Source organism: Puccinia triticina, chromosome 11A, assembly GCF_026914185.1.
Source record: "Puccinia triticina chromosome 11A, complete sequence".
Classification (NCBI taxonomy): Eukaryota; Fungi; Basidiomycota; class Pucciniomycetes; order Pucciniales; family Pucciniaceae; genus Puccinia; species Puccinia triticina.
This window is the reverse complement of record NC_070568.1, coordinates 5,192,507-5,217,997: the sequence shown is the minus strand read 5'-3', so window position 1 is coordinate 5,217,997 and position 25,491 is coordinate 5,192,507. Positions and strand designations below refer to the sequence as shown.

At 45.8% G+C, this 25,491-nt stretch overlaps 1 protein-coding gene across 1 annotated transcript; it reads right to left on the bottom strand.

Annotated features, from left to right (window-relative positions):
• Positions 1-49: 49 nt before the first annotated feature.
• On the bottom strand, positions 50-1,604 carry PtA15_11A499 (uncharacterized protein; the record flags this gene model as incomplete). Its single annotated transcript, XM_053161413.1, has 9 exons — positions 50-56; positions 128-450; positions 522-660; positions 728-804; positions 868-932; positions 1,003-1,273; positions 1,341-1,374; positions 1,450-1,510; positions 1,574-1,604. 9 exons carry the CDS (start codon positions 1,602-1,604, stop codon positions 50-52), a joined length of 1,008 nt encoding a protein of 335 aa, XP_053025363.1.
• Positions 1,605-25,491: the final 23,887 nt, after the last annotated feature.

Genomic DNA, 25,491 nt, shown 5'->3' with positions numbered 1-25,491 from the left:
AGGGTGGGGCCATGATGAGAGGCATGTCGTTTACAGCTTCGGTTTCCCACTAAGCACTGAAAAGAGACCGAGGTCAGCTACTACTAGGCCAAAAGCGTGTGGGACAACATCACAATTTGAAACTCACTCTCGCTTTGCCATTTCGCATACGAGATCGACGACTCGTCGAGAGTAACCCCACTCGTTGTCATACCAGCTGACAAGCTTGACGAAGTTGGGGTTCAGGCTGATACCAGCCTTGGCGTCAAAGATACTGGAGTGGCTGTCACCGACAAAGTCAGTAGACACGAGGTCCTCGTCAGTGTAGCCCAAGATGCCCTTGAGGGGACCCTCGGAAGCAGCCTTGATGGTGGCTTTGATTTCATCGTAAGAGGCGCCCTTCTCAATTCGAACGGTCAAGTCGACCACTGAGACATCGGCAGTTGGGACTCGGAAAGCCATACCAGTAAGCTAGAATGAATAAAACCGCAATTATGTGTGAGTGCAAATAAAGTTGGAATTGGCTACCGATATAGACGAACCTTGCCGTTGAGAGCAGGGATGACTTTGCCGACAGCCTTGGCAGCTCCGGTGCTCGAGGGAATGATGTTGGCAGATGCACCACGACCACCACGCCAGTCCTTACCCGAGGGACCATCAACAGTCTTTTGGGTAGCAGTACTGAAACAGAGACGCAAAATATGTCAAACTTAGAGCCTGCAACCGCTTGGTAGTGGGAAGAACTTACGTGGCGTGCACGGTGGTCATTAGCCCTTCAACAATACCATATTTGTCGTGAATGACTTTGGCAAGGGGAGCCAGGCACTTGAATGCAATCTAGGTTAGAAAGTGGTCAAGACATCCATCGATGCTGAAGCAAATGCTCACGTTGGTTGTGCAAGATGCGTTCGAAACAACAGTTTCCTTAGGGTCGTACGAATCGAGGTTGACACCTGCAAGATAAGGTCACCATTGCGTTAGCGAGGGTTGTCATCTCACGCAGGAGCCGTGAACAGTACTCACCGACAACATACATCGGGGCGTCGGCAGATGGTGCAGAAATGATAACTTTCTTGGCACCACCTTTCAAGTGAGCCGATGCCTTCTCCTTGGTGGTAAAGACACCGGTAGACTCGACGACGTAATCAGCGCCAGACTTGCCCCAGGCGATAGCGCTAGGGTCTTTCTCGCAGTAGACATCGATGGACTTGCCGTTGATGACAAGTTTGCCGTTCGCGGTACTGACGTCACCCTTGAATCGGCCGTGGGTCGAGTCGTACTTGAACATGTAAACCTAGGAGAAAGAAAGATCAGAGATAAGATTCCAGCGACCGGCGAGGGCTGACGGGACAGCCACTTACCATGTACTCAAGGTCGATGAATGGGTCGTTGATGCTGATTAGTGAACAGTAGGTGTGAGTGATCGAGAACGCAGTCCAATGGCGTCACAATCGGGCAAGGAGAACTCACGCAACAACCTCAACGTCACCGTGGAGGATAGCATTTCGTACAACGAGACGACCAATACGGCCTGATCGATAGCCGCTGAGAGTTAGCCGCAGAGCAGAAGTGAAAGACTAGGACGATGACTCACCAAAGCCGTTGACTCCAAGTTTGACAGGCATTTTTAGGTGGGTAAGGGGGGACTGTTGGGTTGAGATGAGGTATATTCTATGGGATGAAATGTAGGTTGATCTAGAGTGTTCAAGAGGTGGGCAGTGGGAGAAAGACTTCTGAGTTTCCAAGGAGGGCTGGGTTTATATCCGCGTCCCTTGGCAGCCGGCGGGGTCCGGTTGGGGCAAGTAAGTTCTGCTGCGGCGCGTCGATGACGCCAGCTCATACTGCGACAACCCGACCGGTGCTCGCCAAGAGTTGTTTCATGTTCGTTGTCACACTACTAATCATTTCCACCTGACCGACAGATTGACCATACAGCCTATGTAGCAGTGCGGAATGAAGCGGATTGCCTGGTTGCGATATCCACTCTCGCATATCAATATTCTGGAAGCGACCCAGCTTGTAAGGGCTTGGTACGACACGTAGCCTCGTTGAACTTTAGAGATGCACAGGCAACCGATACAGCCAACACCTCAAATAGTAGCATTGCTCAAAGGAGCGAGAGGGGGGTGCACAATTGAAATTTACAAAAATTTAGGACAAATTTTATGATGATTTTATTTTTAAAAAATTGTTCAATTGGATTGATTGATTGATTGGGGGAGGACTGGAGGACTTCCTGTTGAGATCTACAGACCCTGCAGAACCACATCTGCAGCCCCTGGGACAGCATTTACCCGCAAAAATTAAGGTTTTCTGGCTGCAGATCTGACTCTGCAGGGGGCTGCAGATTGACAGGAAGTCCTCCACTCCATTTCCAAGGCCTTGTAAAGTCAGATCTGGCACTTGTAAAGCCAGATTTTTACAATCCAGTTTTACAAGCACTATTTAGCTTCTAGATCAAACTACATCAAACCTAACCTGTACAAACATAAGCAACCAAACCATATCCAACATACCCTCCATAACCCCCACCAACCAAAACATTCCTTCAAGTTCAACCACTCAAAACTCAAAAAATACCCACCCTGAGCACTGCTCCATCCAGCTTGTTGCTGTCCTTACAATTTAGGGGTAGTTTCCCAAACTTGGCTGAAGCAAACATCAGACAAGAAAGGTTGCTGATGATGAATGACAAGAATATTGAACAGAGACAATCCATCTTGCCCAATTTCCCACCTTGGACACCCCAGAATAGGGCAACCTTGCAGATTGGAAAAGGATCTAAGTACAAAGAGAAATTGAACATCAACCAAATTCTGGAAAACACCCTGGGGAGCAATTTCTTCATATTCACGGATGTATCCACCCACCCAGAAAAAGGGTTAGGGGCAGCAGTTTCAAAATTGGCTTACCTGGGTAGTAGCGGGAAGGCATCTAACTTTGAATGTGAAGTGTTAGGTCTACTGCTTGGTCTTGAGCTGGGGCTAGATCAGATGGAGAGGGGAAAAAACAAGGTCAAGTACAATCCTTTCAGATAGTTAGGCTGTTATGGTCTGTTTGCGGAACTTAGAGATCAAGTCCTTTATTGAAGCTAATACCAAATACTAATAGTAGTAGATAACTAACAATAAAGAATAAATAAAAATAAAAATAAGCAAGACAAACAATGATATGAAAGAATGAGATCATTACGTACCTTTGATTATTCTAGTCCTAGCTTTGACTCAAAGATAGAAATGGGAATTTATATAGGAGATGAAAGAAAGTAACAACAAGCCTAAAAGAAAAGGAATAGATCAACAAAACACTGAAGCAAAGAAGGGAAATCTGGGATAGAGAGAAAACCACAATGAAGGTTCAGCTACCTCCACAGCCACTTGAGTTAAATTTGGGCTCCTCCTGAATTTCCTTGGTCTAAGCAAGCGGTTGAAGCGGTACTAGATTGATGCAGATAGGATGATTTTGGCAGTGAAATAAGGGTGGTGGTTTGATAGCGATTGGATTTGTTTGTTCTTCTGGAGTCTGAGTTTTTCACTTGGGGGACGTGCAACTCAGATCAAGTCACCTCAACACAATGCATACAATCATGCATAAATAGTTCAAATCCAAATGCTCCACAGCAATTCAGGATTACTTAGTCAACACTGTTCTGGGGACAGGAAGATGGAGTCTGGGGTCTGGGGTTCTGGGGGTTCTGTATCCAAGATGGTAGATTGCAGGATGAGGAAGAGGCTTGGATCTCCAGCCTCTCAAACCTTGAGTATGGTCCGTGAAATGTAAGTGTAGTCTATGTACATGTGAGTCTGTTCTGCGGAGCCCGCGCTACGGCTCATAACATTATCCACTCTTTTCTGGTTGATCAATGAGAATTTAAAAAAAAATCCTCCTCTTTTGGCTTTGCATTCTGTCCCTGGGCAGCATTAAAAAACCCAGTGGGAAAAAGCTTGCCCTCTCACTTTCTTCTCCGTGTCCTCCAATGCCTGGCCACCGCCTCCGTAAATTTTGAGTTGAATTCCACCAATAGGTCTCTGCTGTTCTTCAGGTGTGAGCCTGAGTCTCTATAGTGACAGCAGGACACAAGAAATGGGGGGCAATAGTTGGATTTCTTGGGATAAAGAAAATACAACTATAAGAGAGAGAGAGAAAGAGAAAAGAGAAAACAGAGCAGGATCAAGATGAAGAGAAGTACTAGGTTATTCTAGTGGGAATGCACATCCACTGGCAATGCTACTCTTCAGAAGAGTGCTGCTACTCTGTGCTAAGAAGTGCTACAGCTTCCTCTCAGGAGGGTATCTGGATTAGATAAGTTTAATCCAGCCAGAAATTTTTAGCTTCCTTCTGGATAGTCAAGGTTCTTAAAGGGAAACCTGAGGGACAGCCCTGAACCTAGATTTTGAGGCAAAGGCCAAATGACAATAAGGGACAGCCCTGTGATCAAGATAGAGGCAAAGGCCAGTAGATCTGGAGGGACAGCCCTGTGATCAAGAAGAAGACAAAACCAGCAGAAAAGAGAAGATCAAGCAAGACACAGAGTTGTACCTCTGAGATAAACAAGGTTCAGTGAAAGAGGTTACTTACTGTCAATATCCTAGGCGCCTGTGACGGTAGGTATACTGGGAGTGTAGTAATCTCTTTGGTGGTGATCCTGGGGTTCTCTGGGGTGTGGTTCTGGTGTGCTGAAGTCTGTGGATCCGCCTCAGGCAAGGGGGATCCTGACTACGAAAATTTTCACAGTTTGCTTATGTAGTTTACATATGTACATGTGGTTTGGCGCGCCTGGTAGCGCTGACACGTCACAACTGCGCATGCGCGCCACAACTCAATAACTCAGGGAAGGAGTATAGTTACAAAGAGTTGGTAAGTTGTAACTAGGGTTAAAATTACGTGAGGAAACAGAATATGAAGTCAAAACAAGGTTATCTCTTAAGATTAAAAGGATATAAAGTAATTTATATGTAACAAAGGTAGAACAGGCAGCTTTTAGGTCAGCTGTGATGACACTAAGGCTGACATCAGGTTTGTTTCCGGTTCCCACGAATTCTCCGCCGGTCCAAATCCGCGCCAGCTGACAAAGTATTGAGTTGTCCACCCTCTCTGCCGGCTGTCCAGTATGCCGTCAACCTCCCACTCATCTCAGCCGTTGACTGTTACCTGCTCCAGGGTCTGCCGCTGTTGGTGGGCAATTTTGTTGGGCTTGTGTTTGCGGAGTACTGACACGTGGAAAACTGGGTGGACTCCCTGCATGGTGAGCGGGAGGGTCAATTTGTAAGCAGAGTTTGAAATTCTGCTAGCTATTGGAAATGTTCCAACTTGGGGCTGGGGAGGGTTGTTGAGATATTGCGTCCATCTAACCAAACCTTGTCTCTGCTGTTCCATTCCGGTGTTTTCCGCACTCCGCTGTTGAAATAGCTTTTCATGGCCTCTTGCGCCGCTTCCAGACAGTGCTCAAGTCTGTCCTGTACCTCCGCAAGCTGGCGGAGTCGCTCCGCCACTGCTGCTACTGGTACACACTGCCCTGCCAACAGAATTACGCTGTACAATGGGTTGAATCCGTAATTTGCCTTGAATGAGGACACCCCTGTTGATGTGTGGTTGTTGTTGTTGTACTCAAACTCCGCCGTTGCCAGGAGCAGAGCTCAATTGTCCTGTTGGTAGCTCACAAATTGGCGTAGGTATTGCTCCACTGCTTTGTTTGCAATTTATGACTGTCCGTCTGTCCTTGGGTGGTATGCTGTTGATGGTTGGAGGCAGATGCCAATTTGGTTGTCCAATTCACGGGTGATTTGGGACACAAAAATGCTCCCTTGGTCGGAGACAATTGTCTTTGGAGTGCTGTGGAGCTTCCAAACGTGCTCCTCCATCAGGTCTGCTAACTGCTCCACATTCATGGACTTCCTGGAAGGGATAAAGTGCGCCATCTTTGTCAGGCGGTCAACCACAGTCAGTATGCTGTTGTAGGAGCGGGATTCAGGCAGGTATGTGATGAGATCATAGCTGATGTCTGTTCACGTCCCCGCCGCAATTGGCAGCGGCTCCAGTGTCCCAAATGCCTGTTGCGTTGAGGCGTTAACCCGTTGGCAAGAATCACATCTATCCACGTGTTGATTGACAAACTTCTGCTGGCCGTTCCACACAAAACTCCGCCGGACCAGGGCATGGGTGGCCCGCTGCTTTTCTGTTGTGTTGGCTCTTCAATATCTCTGTCCACAGTGCTGGGTCCACCGGTACGACTATCCGTCCTTTTTCCTACAAAATGCCATCTGCCTCCGCATATCTGTTCCGGTTTCCTGTGGAAGTTCTCAAGGATTCCATCCATCTGGTAAGTTGTGCGTCAAGTGGAGTCAATTCCCTGATTCTGGTGATGAGCTCCGCATACAACATGGCCAGTCAGTCCTCCGCCTTGTGCTCCGCATCCGCTCCTAGTACATCAACCTTGAACCAATGCTCTGCCTCCGCCAAGTCAATGGATTTGTCCTCAAACCAGGATTCAAACTCCGATATCTCCGCAAAGGTCCGCTGCGTGATGTTGTTGGGCTTCAACAGCTTCCCAAAGGTCAGTTTCTCGCCAGGATGTCTTGCATCAAGTATTGAAAGTATCCCGGCGCTCCCGTGGGTCCAAATGGCATAGTGAGCGGAGCAAATTGCCCCGCCTTGCAGAGGAAAGCTAGCTTATCCTCATCACCCTCTGCCACACGGAGATTCCCGTAGGCATTGCGGAGGTCTAGTTTTGTGAAGGTGTCAGCGTTTAGCAGGCTGTCAACCAGCTCCATGGTCAGCCAAAGGGGACAACGGTTCTTCACTGTTAGTGCATTGGGTTTTTGGTAGTCAAAACAGGGGCGGAGGTTTCCGTCCTTCTTCCCGGTGAATAGAACTGGGGCCGTCCATCGTGATGTGGTTCTCTGAATCATTCTGCTGGCCAGCCCTTCTGCAATCAGTGTGTCAGTGCTTGGTTCTCTGCCGGTGAAAGTGGAATAATCCGGCTTGCTTGTGGTATGGCTGCAGGGACTAGGTCAACACAAAAGTCATATTTTCTCCATGGCGGTAGGCTCTTGGCGCTGGAATTTTGGAACATGTCAATGAATCTATGGTAGCACTGCAGGAATAGTTCTTCGGCGGCCCGCACTGCAATAGCGTCCTTTCCTGCCGCCGCCAGCCGGGCAGGGGTCGACCACGATGTCTTGGTGGTGCTAATTTCTGCGGGGTAATGTTCTAGGAGAGAAAGGGGCTTGTCAGCTGCTTCAGAGAATGATTGCGGAAAACTTTATTGGAATCACATTGCGGGGGCAGTAAAACACACACCCCCTTGTCACCAATCCTGGCTTTCCCCATCATGGGCCCTTGGCCCTCTGTTGAGGATGTTTTTGGAGTGGACAAAACTGCGGAGGCAGTTGCAATGTCGGAGTGGTTGGAGCCAAGTGTGCGGGTGGTCCAGTCAATTTGGTGTCCGTGTTTGCGGATCCATGGCATCCCAAGGATGCCATCGTACGTGTCTTTCAGTCGGGTGATGATGAATTTTGATGGGCGGGGTTCTTCATTCAGGGTCAGGTCAATCTCATATGCCACTCGGGATGTGGATACATCAAAGCCCAAGACGGTCCGCTTTGAGGCGGTGGCGTTGCAGAGTAATCCTGCCGCCACAGCGTAGGATTCACTCAGCACATTGTGAGTCGCTCCGGAATCAATGAGGAAGGAGGCAGGGGGAAATGGGGTCTGGGGTGTGGCTCTGGGAGTTGTGATGGTGCAAGAGATGAAACATCAGGGGTCAATTTCATTTCTGTTTAAAGTTTGACTAGCACCAATACTACAAGACAACTCTGCCCCGCTCATGAAAGGCACAACCTCCATTTTTTGACAAGTCAGCCCGGCATTTTCCACCTTTATCCGCTGGTCCGCCTCCGCCCATTGCCGCCATCCCTTTCACTAGTTGGCGGATCTGATCCACCATTGCCGCAATCCTGGTGTTCCTGCGGCCTTTTCCCTTCTTGGTAGGACAGTTGCGGGAAATATGGCCCTGTACTCCGCATTGGAAACAGAGGCCTTCCCGCATCATCCAGACCTTCTTGGAGCCGGAGAGTTGGCCGTTTAATGCCGATAGGTCCATGGCGTCGGGGTTGATCTTCTGTTTGGTTGGCACTGTTCTGGTCTCCGCTCTGCTCATTGCCATGTCAAGCTCTAGTGCCAAGCTAGCTGCCTTGTTAACAGTTGCGAATGCGGTGCGGGAAGCAATGAGTCCCATCTGGATTTCCCGCTTCAGGCCCTGGTGGTATTGCCTGATCAGGGTGGGGATTTCCCATCCCGCTGCGGGAGCATGCTGGAAGAAGGAGTGGGTGTAGTCCGCCACAGACCCAGTCTGCTTCAGCCCTTGGAGGGCTTGTTCCGCCTTCTACTTCTTTTCCGGGTTGAAATACATGCCCCAGAAGGCCACCATGAACTCTGCTTAGGTCAGGGTGGGCAGGTCCGCTGCTGCCTGGTTGAGGAACAGGGCGGCCCATACGCCCAACGGTCCATTCATGAAGGAGGACACACAAAGTATTTGTGTCGTGTCGGTGGGGAAAAGAGCCTTGTTCAAGGTCATATAGATATTGAATTGGCGGGCAAACGTCTCCACCACTGCTCCAAGTTTGCCATTAAACTTGTCTGGCTGGGTGACTTTGGGGGCCTTGGTTGTGGTTACCCCTGCTCCGGCAGTTGGTACTTCCGTTGGGGGGGGTGGGTTCTGAGTTTGGAGTGTGTCCACTAAGTTGGCCTTGGCCTGGCAGCATTTTTTGGGACAGCCTAAAGGCACGCCAAAAAATTCCCCAGCGCACGCCAAAAAGGCGTGCATTCAAGGTACACGCCAGGTTTGGATGATGTGGCTGCCAGTCACGCCAAAATGCATGGCGTGTGAACTCCGCTTGTCCAATAATATTAGTGTGCTCATCACAGTAATCCAAAAGATGCTTTTTAGAAGGCGTGCTCAGGTTACTTACTCCCCAGAATTGGTGTGTAATATGTGTGCACGCTGTGGAACTCCTAAAAGATCAGGAAAGAGCTGTGAGGGGAAATAGTCAACTACACTACTAATAATGTAGGAGAGGCTACAGGTGCTGGTGAGGCTGCCCTCTAGACTAACGCTGATGGAGAGAGGGTTACACTAAGAAAAAGAAAAGGGTGTGGCTGATGATTCTCTTTGACTTAGATGGCTTTAACACTTTATGAGTCTGAGGTGTATCAATCCTACTGAGTGAGAGAGGAGAAGTGAGAAGGGGAAAAGCAGAAGCTCTTGGGAGTCACTCTGAGATGGGTAATGAGATATATGCTGGGGGATATATTTCTATGGTGATGAAAGTGTATCTAAGTGTGATGTGTAAAGGTGCTACAGAGGGGATGTAGTAGAAAGTGCATATAAGGGTGATGTTTAAAAGGTGCTACAGAGGGGATGTAGTAGAAAGTGCATGATGGGGATACAACATCTAGAGGGGTGTTTATATATGTGAGAAGTACTACAGGGGGGTGATACATGATGAGCACATAGTAACAATATCTGAAGATGAGCAGTAATGATGAAGGCGCAATGACCAAAGAGTGTACATGAAAGGTAACTATGTAGAAGATGAAATAATGATGAGCATTTGATAATAACTACAAGAGCTATGAAGGAATGTACTGCTGATATCATATGAAGAGAAAAATGAGTAATGAAGTTATGTAAGATCTGCAGTCCTATGTAGCTATGATACTAATGAATGATGTATGTAATAATGCTAAGGATATGTATGAAGAAAATACCTGCCAAAACTATACATGCCAATAACTGCTGATCCATTTGGAAATCCTAGGTGAAATGAGTGGGTGACTAGGGGTAAAATGGGGTGTAGAATCTGAATATGAAGTAATTATAATGAGGTATTTATGAAGGGTTTAGGTGATATGAGGGTGATAGTATGAACAGGAACAGGGTTACCACAAGCTCCCCCAACTTATTGTCTGTCCCCAGACACTGAGAGGAAAAGAAAAGAGATGAAGAAGAGAAATTTGGGGAAAAAAAAAAAAAAAAAAAAAAGAAGTAAGGAAAAGGAGTTAGTCCAATCCAAGGAGGGAAGTAGTTATCCAACCAAAGAGGCCAAGTCCAAGAGGTCCAAATCCAAGGAGGGAAGTAGTTATCCAACCAAAGAGGCCAATTCCTGAGAGAGGTCCAACCAAAGAGGGAAGTAGTTATCCAACCAAGGAAGTCCAAAATCCAGTGTCCAAAAAGAAGTCCTGAGAGTACAATCCAAGGGTCCAATGTCCACAAAGAAGTCCATAGAGTCCATAAAAGAAGTCCAAAAGTCCAAGTCCAGAAGAAGATAATTCTAAAACTAATCAACTATATAAAACTGAATATCTCAAACACTATGAAAAACTAGAAGATCCACTATATAAGATAATACTAGAACTAAACTACTGAAAATCTAAGCTTATGAAGAAGAGAATTGAGATAGGGGGAGTGGACAATATACTAACTATGTGTAGTACACCAATTATGAAGACTAAAATCTAATGGCATATCCATAGACTAGTAAAAAAAGAAGACTGAAATCTAATGGCATATCCATAGACTAGTAAGACTAAAATCCAGTGGGTATCACTGAACTAGTAAGGGGGGAGTGAGGGATGGAAGCTTAGACCAGAGGATAGGCAAGTATGAAGATATATGATGAAGCTAATGATAATTCAGAATGAAGAGTTGAGGTATTTATATATTTAACCTGAAAGAATATCTACTGTTGTCCAAAGAAGTCCAGAAATCCAATGTGGCCATGTGACTTGAAGAGGGTTGAATACTTGAGAAGAAAGTCCAGAATTCCTAGAAGAAGAGGATTTTATATGGGGTCCAGAGTCCAAAGGTCCAGAGTTCAAAAAGGAGAAAAGAAGGTTTTTAAAGCAAAGGAAGGGTGACCAGATTTTATATGTATGAAGTGGGTTTTATATGTAGGAATGGTTGGAGTTTCTGAAGTAAGAAGGAGTCCCAAAGTGGCAAAAAAAGGAAAAAAGTAGACCAAAGTGGCAAGTAGAAGTAGTCCAATGTGGCCAGAAAGGTGAAGTATATGTTTGAAAGATTTTTATGAATGAAGAATAATCCTAGTGGCATAAAGAGGAGTGAGGAATTTTTATCTGAGGTAGTGCTCATGAAGAGAAGGGAAAAAAATCTGAAGAAGGATTGGGGAAGGAGTGTAATTTCCAGATGATAATAACAGAAAAAATCTTGAAGGGATATGAAGGAGAGTAATTTTTAGATTAATAGAAATAAAGGGTCTGAAGGGAGTTGAAGGGGAGTAATATTCAGATTTAATAGGAATAAAGGGTCTGAAGGGAGTTGAAGGAGAGTAATATTCAGAAAAGAAAAGAGGGGAGTAAGTTCCATCCATGATTATTTTATTTTCCTTGATCCATAATCCCTTATCAGGTTCCCCCCCATTATGAGGTGACTAGAGGTCCTTATTTATACTAATTTTATTCCTGAGGATGTTGTTGATGCTCCATAACAACGCTGATCCAGTTTTACTTGATTGGGCGCGGCTGCGGCGAGTCTGTTCCTAGGCGCAACGAGTAGATATCGCCAATCTTTGTTTTAGTCGTCCAAAACTCATGGGGTAAGGGAATAAAGAAAAGAGAAAAAAAAAAAAAAAAAGAAAGGAAAAGGAAAAGAAAGGGAAAAGAACTCAAAAGGAAAGAAAAATTAAACCGGGTCGTGCACCGGCGTCGAAAAGAGAGTGAGAAAACAACCAATCCGGGTCGCGCACCGGCGTCGAAAATGAAAGTCGAGCTTTGACCGCTCATAAAATCGAAACCGTCCGATGGAATTCGATAAAAATTTGATAGAATGAAAGGCCAGAGGGCAAGGAAAATTTGGCGCTAGAAATCAGCCCGAGTTGTCGTGTGCAGGTAACGTTCGAAAAGGAGAAGTCCGTAGGTCCGCGGGGCTAAGAAAATTCGATCCACGCCTTTTGAACGCTTGTATCTTTCGAACCGCTCGATGGAAATCCAAAGGTCCACCGCCAAATGAAAGGCAAGACCCCAGGAAAAAGTTTGAGCCATACGGCGGCTTTGGGAAATGAGCGCCGATACCTTTTCTAAAAGGATTAATGAAAATCCGGCCCGAGCGCGGCCGGAAGTAGAAAACCAAAGGAGAACCCGCCTGGATCGTGCACCAGAGTCGAAAAGAGTGTTAATAATAAAGAGTGTAGGGTCTGGGTCGTACACCAGCGTCGTCCATAGTTTCTTGAGCCCGTAGTCCTTGCAGAAATCGCCGAACTGCCCATTATTTTTCCCTAACTCGAAAACCAAAGCGATGTCTTATCTTAATCCTATTATAATTGAGGATAGCACTATTGAAGAAGAGCTGTTTCGTCCCCAACTCCCAATTCCGAAGAAGACGCCGCCGGTATTCCAGTAGATAATTCTGATAACAGTGTTGATAATGCCGAAGACCCAGCCGAGTATTCCGACGACGAAGTTGATTATAATGGAGTACATACTCCTCGAATCCATCCCACCATGCCTGCTCAAGCCGCGTTTCCGGCCGAGAACATTCCTCTGCGTGGGGCACAGAACTTTTACCATGCCATGGAGCTTGAGTTCGTCGAATTCGCCACCGCTACTCATAGAGACGAGGACGCCGTTCAAGCCGCCAAGGAACGCTTCTTTGCTCAGTTCGAGGAGCACTACAACCAAGTAAGTTCTTTTATTTATTTTTAGAAGTAATTTTTAATAATAAAACGAGTTAATTTCTTTTTCTTTCTTTTTTTTATTATTTATTTCTTATGTGTAGATGATTGATTTATCCAACCTGCGTCCTGGTGACCGGGACGCCATTGCGAGATCCGACTTCGAGCGCCAAGTGCGCCGAGCTGATAATTTGCGCCTGCGCCGCCAAAGGAACCGCGCTAGCCGCCGCCTACGTCGTGAGAGGGAAAGAGAAGAGGCTGCTAGGAATAGGAGAGAGATGAATAGGGAAAGAGATGAAGAGGAAAGAAATAGGAGAGACAGAGAAAGAGCCAGAGAGAGGATTGATGATTGTGAATGATACTAATGAAATTTTATGTTGTGATTATATACTAATTTTTACTTATTTATCTTTTTTTTTTTTTTTTTTTTTTTTTTTGCAATTAGCCTGGGATCCTGTAGAGTGGGCCAGATTTAGAAGGGAGGAAGGGAGATTTATCTAGGGATTGATATATATATATATATATATTTTATGGTATGTTTTCAGAGAAAGAAGTCCTAGAATGATACTTTTTGACATGTGTTGATGCATATCTTCTGGCCAATTCAGTTCCATCCAGTTCTTCCAAGGTGTAAGAGCCTCCAGGATTTTGAGTTTTTATTCTGTAAGGTCCATTCCATTTATTTTCAAAGAGTTTCCCAAATTGGGAGTCCAGAGATTTATTGTATACTAATACCAGTTCTCCAGTTTGTAGTGGTTTTCTTGCTGTCTTTTTGTTGTTCCAGTAATCCACAGAGCTTTTCCTGGTGTCCATAAGGTGCAAATGTGCCTGCTGAAGAATAGTGTCCCTGTTTTCCAATTGTTGAGTCCTGGCCAAAAGAAGGTCATGAGTTGATTCCACTGTGGTCCAGTCTATTCCAAAGAAAGTTTCCAGTTCCAAGTCTATGGGTAAGATGGGTGATTGTCCAAGAACCAATTCATAGGGAGAGTAGCCAGTTGATCTTTTGGTGGATATTCTGTCTGCAAACAATACTAAAGGTAAATAAGACCTCCATTTCTTGCCTTCAGTTCCACACAGTTTGACCAAAGTGTCCTTGATTGCCTGATGTCCTCTTTCTACCATTCCATTAGCTTCAGGATAATAGGGTGTTGTGACTTTTACTTTGATACCTGCTTCTAGAAGTGAGTTTTGAAATTGTTGTCCAAATTCTGAGCCTCCATCCACCGTTACTGACCAAGGGGCTCCATATCTGTAGATCCAATTTTCCAAGAACCAGTGGGAGATTTTCTTTGCCTGTATTTTCTCCAGTCCAACAGCTTCTATCCATCCAGAAAGGTCATCTCTAGCAATTACCAAGTATTTCCATTTACCTGCCTTGATGTGTACTGTGTCCAAACTAACTCTTCCAAAGATTGTTGATGATCCAGTGGGCTTCTTTGGTTCCATGGGTAGTACTGAGTTCCTCTTTTGGCAAGCTTCACAAGATTGGACCCACTTGGTAACTCCTCTTTTAAGTCCTGGCCACCAAAATCTGAGTTTAGTTCTTCTGTAGGTTTCTGAAATTCCTCTGTGACCTAGGGTTTCATGGAGAGAGCTGAGGATGGATTTCTGTGCTGAAGGGGAAGTGACCACTATTTGGGAGAAAGGTTTGTTGATCCTGTGTAATACTCCATTTGAGAGAAAGTAGTTGGCTGATTTGTGCAAAATTTGTCTGAATTCCAGGGTGCTGCATCCAGGAGGTTTGTTCATGGTGGCCAGGTAGTATTCCAAATGTTTCCAAATTGCTTGTTGAAGAGACCTTACCTCCTCCCCCAACTCAGCTGATGTCCCCAGCAGCAAACCAGGACAAGAAAGAATTCCAAAAGAAGATTGCTTGAGTCCAAATCCAGGGTGAGGTTTGATCCATTCTTCATCCTCATCAAAGCTAGGGCAGTCCTCCTCATCTGGGTCTGGAGGCCTCCTGGAAAGTCCATCTGGTAAGGTGAAAGTTTTTCCTGGGGTGTGGACCAAGTCAAAAGAGAAGAGCTGAATAAAGGCAATCCATCTGTTCATAGGGGCATTAGGTAGAGAAGGGTTGTTGATCATTCCAATAAGGCACTTGGCATCCACCCTGAGTTGAAAGTGTTGGCCCCAGAGCTTGATTTGAAGTTTCTTGAGGATTTTAGAGACCCCACAGAGTTCCAGTTTTGATTGTGAGTATTCTGATTCCCTTTTTGAAAAGACCACTGACTCATATAAAACTGGCCTGTCCAAATTAGCAGAATCCTCCTGGGTAAGAACAGCTCCAGCAGCAATATAACTAGAATCCACAGAGAGTTTGATTTGTCCAGCTTCAGGTCCAAATTCCAGTTTCTTGAGGGTGATATCCTTTCCAATAATCCTTTTAAGGTCCTCAAAAGCTTCCTGGCAGTCCTCTGTCCAACCCCAAGTAGAGTCCTTCCTGGTGAGTTGTCTGAGAGGTGCAGTCATGGTGGAGTAATTTTGGATAAACATTCTGACATAGACACAGATACCTAGGAATCCTCTGACTTCAGTTGGGGTGATTGGGGTTGGCCAAGTTTCTATTTTGTTGAGTTTCTTAGCTGAGATTTTCCTTCCTTCCTTGCAGACAACATGGCCTACTAGATCCAGGGCAGGGACACAACAGGCAAACTTTTTACCAGAGATAGTGAGTCCAGCTTCTTCAATCCTAAAGAGTATCCTTTCCAGAGTGATGGCATATTCAAAGATAAATTTTCTGATTTGGGGGTTGGCATCCAGGGTTTGTCCATTGTAGTCTGAGGTTGGTCCTTTGATTCCTCCATCATCAATAAAGATTCCCATGTGGTGAGGTAATTCATCCTGGAGGATCCACATCATCTGGGCCTGATAAACTGCAACTGAATTGGTGGCTCCTTGGGGTAATCTGGTGAGTTGGAATCTTCCTAGAGGAGTTTCAAAGGTGGTGAGGGGCCTAGATTCTGGTGCTAACTCCCTTTCATCATATCCTCCCATAATGTCTCCAAGTCCATAGCAAGCCCTTCCAGTGAATGAGTCAATGAGTTCCTCTGGTGATGGTGGTAAGCCTGCATCCTTAATAGTGACTTTGTTGAGTTTCTGGAGATCATGGACTATCCTTAATTTGCCATCTTGCTTTTTGACACAGAAAATGGGGCTGGAGTAGCTGGAAAAAGATTGTTCATAGAGGCCAGTCCTGAGTCTTTCCCTTACTAATTCTATGACTTGGTCCTTGATGGGTCCAGGGATTGGGATAGGTTTCTGTTGCCAAGGTTCATGGGGAATAACTGGGATGGTGTAAGGTTGTCCATAGGTATGTTTGAGTAGTCCTCTTTCATCTTCCTTGAAGGCCAGGGCTCCTTGTCTGATGGTGATGACCCAAACTAATAATAAATATTCTTGTTCTGAAAGCCATCCAGGGGGTCCAAAGTTGATAAGGTCCAGCCTGTCTTGAGTAATTTTGGAGGTAGGAGTAAAAGGAGGTGGAAATGGAGTTAAAGGAGTTGCATAGGGATCCCTGGAGAGTGGTGGTCTGGCCAGAGGAGGATTAAGAGAAAGGGGCATAGGTTGGTTGACTGGTTTTATCTTTTTTAAGGTTGATTTATCTTTTGAGGCATAGGTGGCATAGGTTGGTGATGTTGCTTTAGACAGGGTTCCAGATCCTATTGGGAGAAGCTGAAATCCTGTCCTTGGCCTAAAAAATCCCTGGTGACTAGATTGATTGGAAGGCTGGTTTCCCATTTGTGATGATTAGGCAGGAGGATTGGTACCAAGTAAGTTTGTCCTTTGTCCACCACAGACAGTGATTCCTCCCTGTTTCCATTGTATTTGATAGTGGCTGATGCATCCATTAAGAAGGGTTTTCCTACAATTAGCTGAACTCCTCCTTTAGCTACCCAGAAATGAACAGTCTTGGTGATTTTTCCTAGAAGAACCTCCACTCCTTCAGCAATTCCAGTGATTCCAGTATGGTGGCCTCCAACTCCTTTGAGCTTCATGGGTTTTTCAGTGATAACCAGTCCTATAGATTGGGCCATCTCCTCAGGGATAATGTTGACCATAGATCCAGTGTCCAAGAGTGCTTCAAAAGATTTTCCTCCCATGGTGAGTCTGACATAGGCAAGGGGGCAGGAGTAGTGAGTTTGTCCAGGAGTTTCCTCTTCTTCTTCCATAGCTGCAGAGTTGGCTGATTTGGTTGAATCCACAGAGACCCTCCTGTTGGAAATTTTCTTTTTGAAGGCTTCAGAGGCAGAAGGAGAAGAGGCTAGAAGTTCCCCAATGGTAAGTTCCACAGTAGTTTTGTTGAGCACCCTGTTGACTATAGAATCTTCAATCCCTGGGTATTCCTTGGCTAGTGGCTTTTCCAAGTGGGTTTTCCTAGATGGCTTGTCTGTACTGGGCTGGCCTTGGTCCTGGTTGTCCTGGAATTTAACTTTTGGGCCTGGTTTGGAAGGTTGGGCTGGACTGGGTTTAGGAGGAGTTTTGGAAGGTGAGGTTGCAAATTTGATTAAGTCATCCTGGTCCATATCCATTAGAGATTCCTTTTCATTCCTGGTCCTTTTTCCACTAGTAGTAGGTTCATCCTCTGGGTCCTGGCTAGATCTGGTCCTTTTTCCAATATCCACATCATATACAGTTGGAGAGTCCTGGGCTAGTTCCTCAAGTTGGCCAAAGGAAGAGATGGTGGTTGGCCTGGCAGAATCCTTGGAGAATTGGTCCACTATAGTTTTGATAGGTCTACTGGTATCCCAAGGAATAGGTGTGTTGTCTGGAAATTTGTATCTGTTTCCATCCCTGATGACTAATCCAGAATCCACATCATAGTTTAGAAGAGAGCAAGACCTGGTTCCATGGTTGTTCTGAAAGCAGTAGAAGCATTTGAAATCTGGTTTATTCCTAGGAGAAGGGGTGTACTGTTGGCCAGGGGCAGCTCCAATAAGGTGAGGCGGGGCTGATTTTCCTGCAGTAAGAGCTGCTAATTGCTGTGTGATCTCCTCTAGTTTCTGCTCTGTGGTTTTAGGTGCCTGGGAAGTGGTAATCTGAGGTGGAGGCCTGGAAGGAGGAGCCATGGGTTGAGAGGTGGAAGGAGGGGCCTTGGTTACTGGAAGAGTTGAGTCCTTTTGATCCTGGGGAAGAGCCATTTTGAAGAGTTTTCTCCTTTCCATGACTGATGCTGAATGGACTTCTCTGATTATGAAGGAGCAGATGGTTGAAGTTGGGGGTAGAATCATTCCTCCATCCTCTGAGGCCAGCATTTCATTGCACTTGATGAGTTCCTTGGTGACAGCTGATTCCAGTTCTGGGCTAAGGGCATCCAATAGAAATTCTCTGAATTCCTCCAGGTGGGAGCACTGTTTCATTCTTAAAAGATAATTAGTAATGACTGAATATTTATTGTTGAACAACCTGAATTCTTCTGAAGTTTTGATTCCTCCAGCCTGGATTGAGTTGTTGATCAATTGAGTGAGGTCCCTCCTAGTATATCTGACCAAAGGGAGTGGGGATCCATATCTGTCCAGTAGCTGCTTCTTGAGGTCCTCCCAGTTCTGGTTCCTGTAAGCCTCCATTTGTTCCACTTCTTCCTTGATGGCCTCCCCTTTGAGAAAAGAAACAACCTGCCTGACCAAATCTATAGAAGAAGCTCCATCAGTTGATCCTACATTTTCATACCTGTTAATAAAGTTTTCAATGGTGAGGTTGGTTCCATCAAAGCAGAGTTCCTTGTCCAAGGGCTTGATTTTGACTCCTTTGATTGGTCCTTTGTAGGCTGGCATCCTGGTTTCCTTCTCCAAAAAGTAGACCACAGAGTGTTTGGAAGATACAGATGGGGCTGGAGGTGTGATTCTTTGTCTGAGTCCTAGGTGAGAGCTTTCTGAAGGATCAGGTATGTTGTCCCTGTACTGGTTGAAGACATTGGGGTGTTGAAACTGAGGATTGTTGGGGCCAGTGCTGCCTCTGTACTGATTGAAGGTGTTGGTAGGTTGAGGTAAAGGGTTGGTAGGAGCTGGCTCTTCAGGATGGGGGTTGGCTGGTCCAGCAGGGTGAGTGTTGGTATCTTCTGAAGCAGTTGGGATGGGGTTGTTGTTGCTGAAAGTCTCTCCTAGGTTGTTGTTGATAGGATGAGCAGTATCTTGGGAGTGTTCAGACATGTTGAAGGGTAACTATAGAGGAATGAAGTAGTCCAGCTGGATGGTTGGGATAAATGAGAGTCTTTCCAGAAGGGTGAAGTTGAGGTTTTTTTTTTTTGTGAAGGAATAAAAGGGGTTGAAGGAGTGACTGGTTAAGGTGTTAAGGAGGGAAGAATTCAAATGAATGACTATGGTGGGAAAATATGTTTTTTTTTGTAGTTTTTATGTTTTCTGCACTTGAAGAGGAATGGAATGGAAGGGATTTGTGTAGGTGATAGGACTATAAACTGGTAGTGAAAAAGGTTACTAGGACTAAAATCTAAAGGTAATCAGGCCACTGTTGGGACACCACTTGTGGAACTCCTAAAAGATCAGGAAAGAGCTGTGAGGGGAAATAGTCAACTACACTACTAATAATGTAGGAGAGGCTACAGGTGCTGGTGAGGCTGCCCTCTAGACTAACGCTGATGGAGAGAGGGTTACACTAAGAAAAAGAAAAGGGTGTGGCTGATGATTCTCTTTGACTGAGATGGCTTTAACACTTTATGAGTCTGAGGTGTATCAATCCTACTGAGTGAGAGAGGAGAAGTGAGAAGGGGAAAAGCAGAAGCTCTTGGGAGTCACTCTGAGATGGGTAATGAGATATATGCTGGGGGATATATTTCTATGGTGATGAAAGTGTATCTAAGTGTGATGTGTAAAGGTGCTACAGAGGGGATGTAGTAGAAAGTGCATATAAGGGTGATGTTTAAAAGGTGCTACAGAGGGGATGTAGTAGAAAGTGCATGATGGGGATACAACATCTAGAGGGGTGTTTATATATGTGAGAAGTACTACAGGGGGGTGATACATGATGAGCACATAGTAACAATATCTGAAGATGAGCAGTAATGATGAAGGCGCAATGACCAAAGAGTGTACATGAAAGGTAACTATGTAGAAGATGAAATAATGATGAGCATTTGATAATAACTACAAGAGCTATGAAGGAATGTACTGCTGATATCATATGAAGAGAAAAATGAGTAATGAAGTTATGTAAGATCTGCAGTCCTATGTAGCTATGATAATAATGAATGATGTATGTAATAATGCTAAGGATATGTATGAAGAAAATACCTGCCAAAACTATACATGCCAATAACTGCTGATCCATTTGGAAATCCTAGGTGAAATGAGTGGGTGACTAGGGGTAAAATGGGGTGTAGAATCTGAATATGAAGTAATAATGAGGTATTTATGAAGGGTTTAGGTGATATGAGGGTGATAGTATGAACAGGAACAGGGTTACCACAACGCCAAACCTGACGAGCTTCTCCCGGGCAATCCGTGCTATTTTGGTGTACTCAAACATAAACGCCAAGCTGAAGATCACAGATCTTGTACAAGTCCATCAAACCCACACACCCTCAAGACAAACCAGCACCATCCACAATGTCAACCCCAAACCCACCCACCACCACTACCAACAAAGCATCATCCGCTGGCGTCACGGTCCCTCCAGGTTTGGGAACAAATGCAAACTTGCAAACTCTTCTGGCTCACTTTGCTCCACCAACCACTGCTTCAGCCTTGGCTCCAACAGTCAAATCACCAGCCCCAATGGTCAAATCACCCTCCACTCAACTTGCTCCTGCTTCATCCTTGGCTCCACTGGCAAGCTCAAAATCTGATTCTCCTCCTCCTACGAAATCACCGAGCTCAAAATCTGATTCTCCTCCTCCAACAAAATCACCATCTTTACCTGGACCAGCATCACAGCTCTCTCATGGTCAGATACTTGCGGATCTCTACGTCCGGCCTGTGATATTTATTTCATTGAAAAGCCCCAGTTCCTTCATTCCACTACGTCTTGGCCCCAATCAGTCTCCAGAAACAACTCTGATTTATCTCCTGCACGTGGACAACAATCACTGGGCTTTGGCATACGTTGAGCCAAAGGATGGCGTGTAGAGATACCTACGCCATTATTTTTTATTAATTTTGGCATCTTCTTTTGCGCACACCATATTTTTGGCTTAGACTTAAAAACACGCCAGCTTCTTGGCTTGAGCTTTGACATACACCAATTATTTTGGTGTGTTCATGAAAGAACCACATTTTTTTGGCGTGTGCTGGGGAATTTTTTGGTGTGCCTTTAGGCTGGCCCCAGTTTTTCTCCTCTTTGTTGGCCTTTTTAGTGATGTTGGCCAGTTGTTGTTGGAGTTTAGTGGCTTCGGAGGCATCCATTGTATAGCTGGGACTGCAGTTGGGTGTGATGTCAGAGCGGGATATTCAAGGTTTTGGAAGCGGAGCCATCTGGTTTCTGTAAGAGCGGAGTTGGGATATTCAAGGTTTCTAAGAGCAGAGTTGGGATATTCAAGGTTTCTAAGAGCGGAGTTGGGATATTCAAGGTTTCTAAGAGTGGGGTTGGGATATTCAAGTTTTCAGAATTGGAATTTTCAAGGTTTTGGAGGCGGAGCAATCTGGTTTCTGTTGGACTGTTGGGTTCTTAATCTTTGTCTCCAGGAAGTAGATCCTGCAATATTTTATGGTCTGTTCTGGGAGAGGAAGATGGAGTCTGAGGTTCTGGGGGTTCTGGATCCAAGATGGTAGATTGCAGGATGAAGAAGAGGCTTGGATCTCCAGCCTCTTGAACCTTGAGTATGGTCCGTGACATGCATGTGTAGTCTATGTACATGTGAGTCTGTTCTGCAGAGACCGCGCTACAGCTCATAACATAGGCAGCTATCAATAGATTATACCAACCCACAGTACCCAAATCTGGGCAGTATCTTTTACTATTAATGCTAAAAACTTTACGGGTTATCCCAGCTGACATCCCAATCTGTATCTGGTGGTGCCCAGGTCACATAGGGGTGCCAGTCGGAAAATCCTTTGGCTTTAAAAACGGAGAGGGGAGCTCCGTGTGGGATTCTTGGTCCCACTTGGGTGGTACAACCTCTGGGCTTTTGGGCTTCTTGACCGTTCTTGGTTTCTTGGTAACAGTGCAAGAGCTTTCCAAAGCAGCCGTTGGGACCTTCTTGATTGGTTGTCTGGCTATCTTGGGAGCTGGATTGGATAGGAGAGCTCCTGTAGAGGTAGGAGTGGTGGATCAAACAGCTCCTGCGTAAGTAATGTTTGAAGGTGCGGCAGACACTAGAAAAAGCACAAAAACACCACCAAGGTAATGGTGTAGGATCAGTAAGAGAAAATGAATTCTGATCGATACTACGACTAGATGACTGAATTTTAAAGTATTGAGTCGTAAATTTTGTTAGATTTCACACAACTAAGAGTGTATCATTTCTTATGAGTTACGGTCTATCCAACAATCTTGGAGACAGAGAAATGAAAGTGAGAAAACAAAGCGTACCTAAGAGCAGATCCGCTCGGTACTGAGAGATAAAAGGGTAAGAAGAAATATTCAAGGACTGCTATGCAGCTAAGAGGAATCCACGGATTCTGTAGGCTAACAAGACTGGAAGCTGCATTAGCTATTGCGCTCCTTGAGACGCACTCAGTAGAGAAAGGATTTCTTCTTACTTTGGCTTGGGGATCTTGCAGGTCAAGATTCACCAATACGAGCTGATAGGGAGGAACTGCCGTTGTCTGTCGCAGTGCGCATGAGCAACGGTCAGTCTGGAGCCATTTATGGCTAGGGCTTAACAGCGATGGACTCACCTCCACAGTTGGGACTAGAGATCCTATCGCTGAGGCTTGAACCGATTCGGTCTGGTCTGGCGTCGGATATCGATGAGCTGTACGAGCATACAGAGGCTTCAGTCAGCTACAACAATCCTAGCTAGGGCTATCCCAACAGACGCACTCACCTTGAAGGTTGTTTGTCTTGTTTGGGTCGCTTGGGCGCTTTGTCGGTTGCTGACGTGGCTAGAAGGTTTGGAGCGGAGGAATTAGCTTTAGCACATTCCATCTGCCTGAGGGCGGCATGCATATTGCATGCGCCTGGAGGTCGCGCCGGCTCACCTTGGTCCCTGGTAGGGTTAGGTTTAGCTGCCTTGCGCTTCCTCTGATTCGGGGTTGTACCCGAATCCTGACAAATTTTGATCAAAACTTAGAGTTTGTTTGTACGGCTTTTGGATTCTGCAAGAGAAAGGTGTAGGAAAGACTTCAGTATATTATGGCGAAGTTTTTAGAATGAGGAATCAGAAGTTCTGAGATTCGCAAACCGGTTGTGTTTTCAAATACCACATTTTTTTTCTTTCTTTCTTTTGGATTGACCTGTTGGTTTTACCAATAACGCACACAGATCAGAAGTTACATCAAACAAAAGGAAATGTCCGGTCTGGTGAGGAAAACGTGAACTGAGAAATTGAGTATTATAAGATTTCCTCAGAGTTTTGAGGGTGGAAGCTGAGCGGTAGAGAAGCGGAACTCAAAGAGATATCTGAATAAGATATGTAACTCTCAGAAATGAGTTTAAGTTTGGTGGTACACGGGAAGATTTTTCCGGCCAGACCCCCAATTGTCAGCTCCTGTCTCTTTGGTGACAAGGAGTTGATTATAGGGTTTTTGAGTTACGCTACAACGGCTTAGACAGCGGTTAGCGGAGATTGGGCCGCACTATAGCTTAAAAAGCCAGTGGGAATAAACCTCACCTTGACGCTGAATAGCGGAGGGGCTAGCTCCCATACAAGTTTAAGGGGACGTGGCGATTACTCGAGCCAAGCGCCGTAGCTTTGGATAAGAAGAGGTTATTTTCTAGGTTACAGGTGTGATAACAATCACCTGTACCTAGAAATTACACAAGTAGAGGTCAAAAAAGCTGTGAAAGGAGGAAAAGGTCAGTTGATTATTTAGAAACCCCACTCACTATAACTTGTAGTAAGGTGCAAGGGTTTGTATGGTAATAATCTTGGGGTGAAGAATCTCTCCAGGGGAAAGACCCTGTCAGGGTGGGTCTCTGAAGTGGCCGCACCCTGAATGAACGGATACTAAGTACCGTCTAGACTAGCGCTGGCGGGGCGCGGAATAACAAACTGTAGACAAACGTCTATCTCTACTCAACCGTCAACGCGGGAGGAGGAGCCACGCCTCTTGGGTAAGAGGGGCCTAGCGGAGCAAAGGTCTCGCTGGGATCTAGAAGATCCGTCCGCCGGACAAAGGAAAAAGGGGAAACAAGGTGAGCCTCTTGAGCTTACCGAGTCGGAGACTTACTAGTTTCAGGGAGGTAAGGTCAAGGGCCGAGGAGAGGGGAGTGTTGAGGTTGGCGGAGAGGGTAGGAAGGTTGGAGGTTCTGGACGGAGGAAGATAAAGAAGTGAAAAGGTTGGAGTTCAAGAGGTAAAGGCCCCAATCGTTGATATCTCAACAATGTAAGCGGGCTTGGTACCAAAAACTCTGGGGGAAAACCCTCTCTTTGAGAGAGTGCCCGTACTATATGGGAGGGGGGAGTTTCAAGCTTTGAACCTCTTCTTCTCCCAACTTCTAGCTTGCTGTTAAGCGGGCATAGTACTCAACAATTGTACTCTGCTATTCACTGCGCGCAACTCATGAGTGTAAAACATCCGCCATACTATACGGCAACAGGATCTGTCCTGCGCTTCATGCCAGAGGAGGAGCAGCATTTGCGGCTCCTTGTTGGCACTCTGTGCTGTCTGGACTAGCAGAGGGCTGACAGACCCCCCCCTTTTATATTACAGGGGTCAGCTCCCTCCTTTGAGTCAAGGTCCTGAGGGATCCTTAACTCCAAGGAGGTGAGTAGTCCACGGAATTCAGGTGAGGGATTTTCATAAATACTTATGTAATCTCTCAGTTTGTATGTAAATTGTTCTTAATGTGGATAAATACATAGAGAGATAAGATTATCTCTCTCTGTATGAACAAATATGTAATAAATGTGAAATAAGTTTAATTGCATACTTAAAAAGTGTGAAATACTATGGTTTAATTCATAATAAATGTACATAGAAATAAAAGGTACAATATTAACGTAAAGACAGGGAATTGAACTCATGACTTCATGTACATGAGTCAATTACTAATGACACTACGGGCAAATAGGTGTCGTTGCGGCCCGCAACGTCACCTGACGTTGTATTTGGGGTCGCGGCCGCAGTGACTGCGCCTACTTGCGCAGTCACGCGGGCTTGCAACGACAGGGTGACGCTGCATCCCGCAGCGACAGCTATATGCCTGTAGTGTGAAGTCTTTAACCATTAGGTTATAACACTGCAGGCATCTCAATGTCGCTGCGGACCGCAGTGACATCTGAAAATTCAGTGGGGATTTGAACCCCGCGCAACAAGTATTGCAGCAACACTTGGCCGGCTGTCCATCAGCCGGCCACCGGGGTATGTACACACAACACACCTCTCAATGGCCGGCACAACAACCGGTCACCAAGAGGAGTACGCACTCCTCTCAATGGCTGGCCCAAGGACCAGCCATCAGGAGGAGTCCTTGTGCCGGCCGTTGAGAGTTGTCCACACTCCTCTCAATGACCAGCATAACAAATGGTCATTGGGAGGAGTCCACACTCCTCTTGATGCCCAGCACAAGGACCGGTCATTGGGAGGAGGAATCCATACTCCTCTCAATGCCAACACAGGCTGGCATTGAGAGGATTACATGCACCTCGATGCCCGGTCTGTGCCGTCCATTGAGGGAAGTGTGTATGTACTCCTCCCGATTACCGTGCCTTGGGCCAGCCATTGAGAGGAGTGCGTATTCCTCTCGGTGATTGGAAGTTGTGCCGGCCATT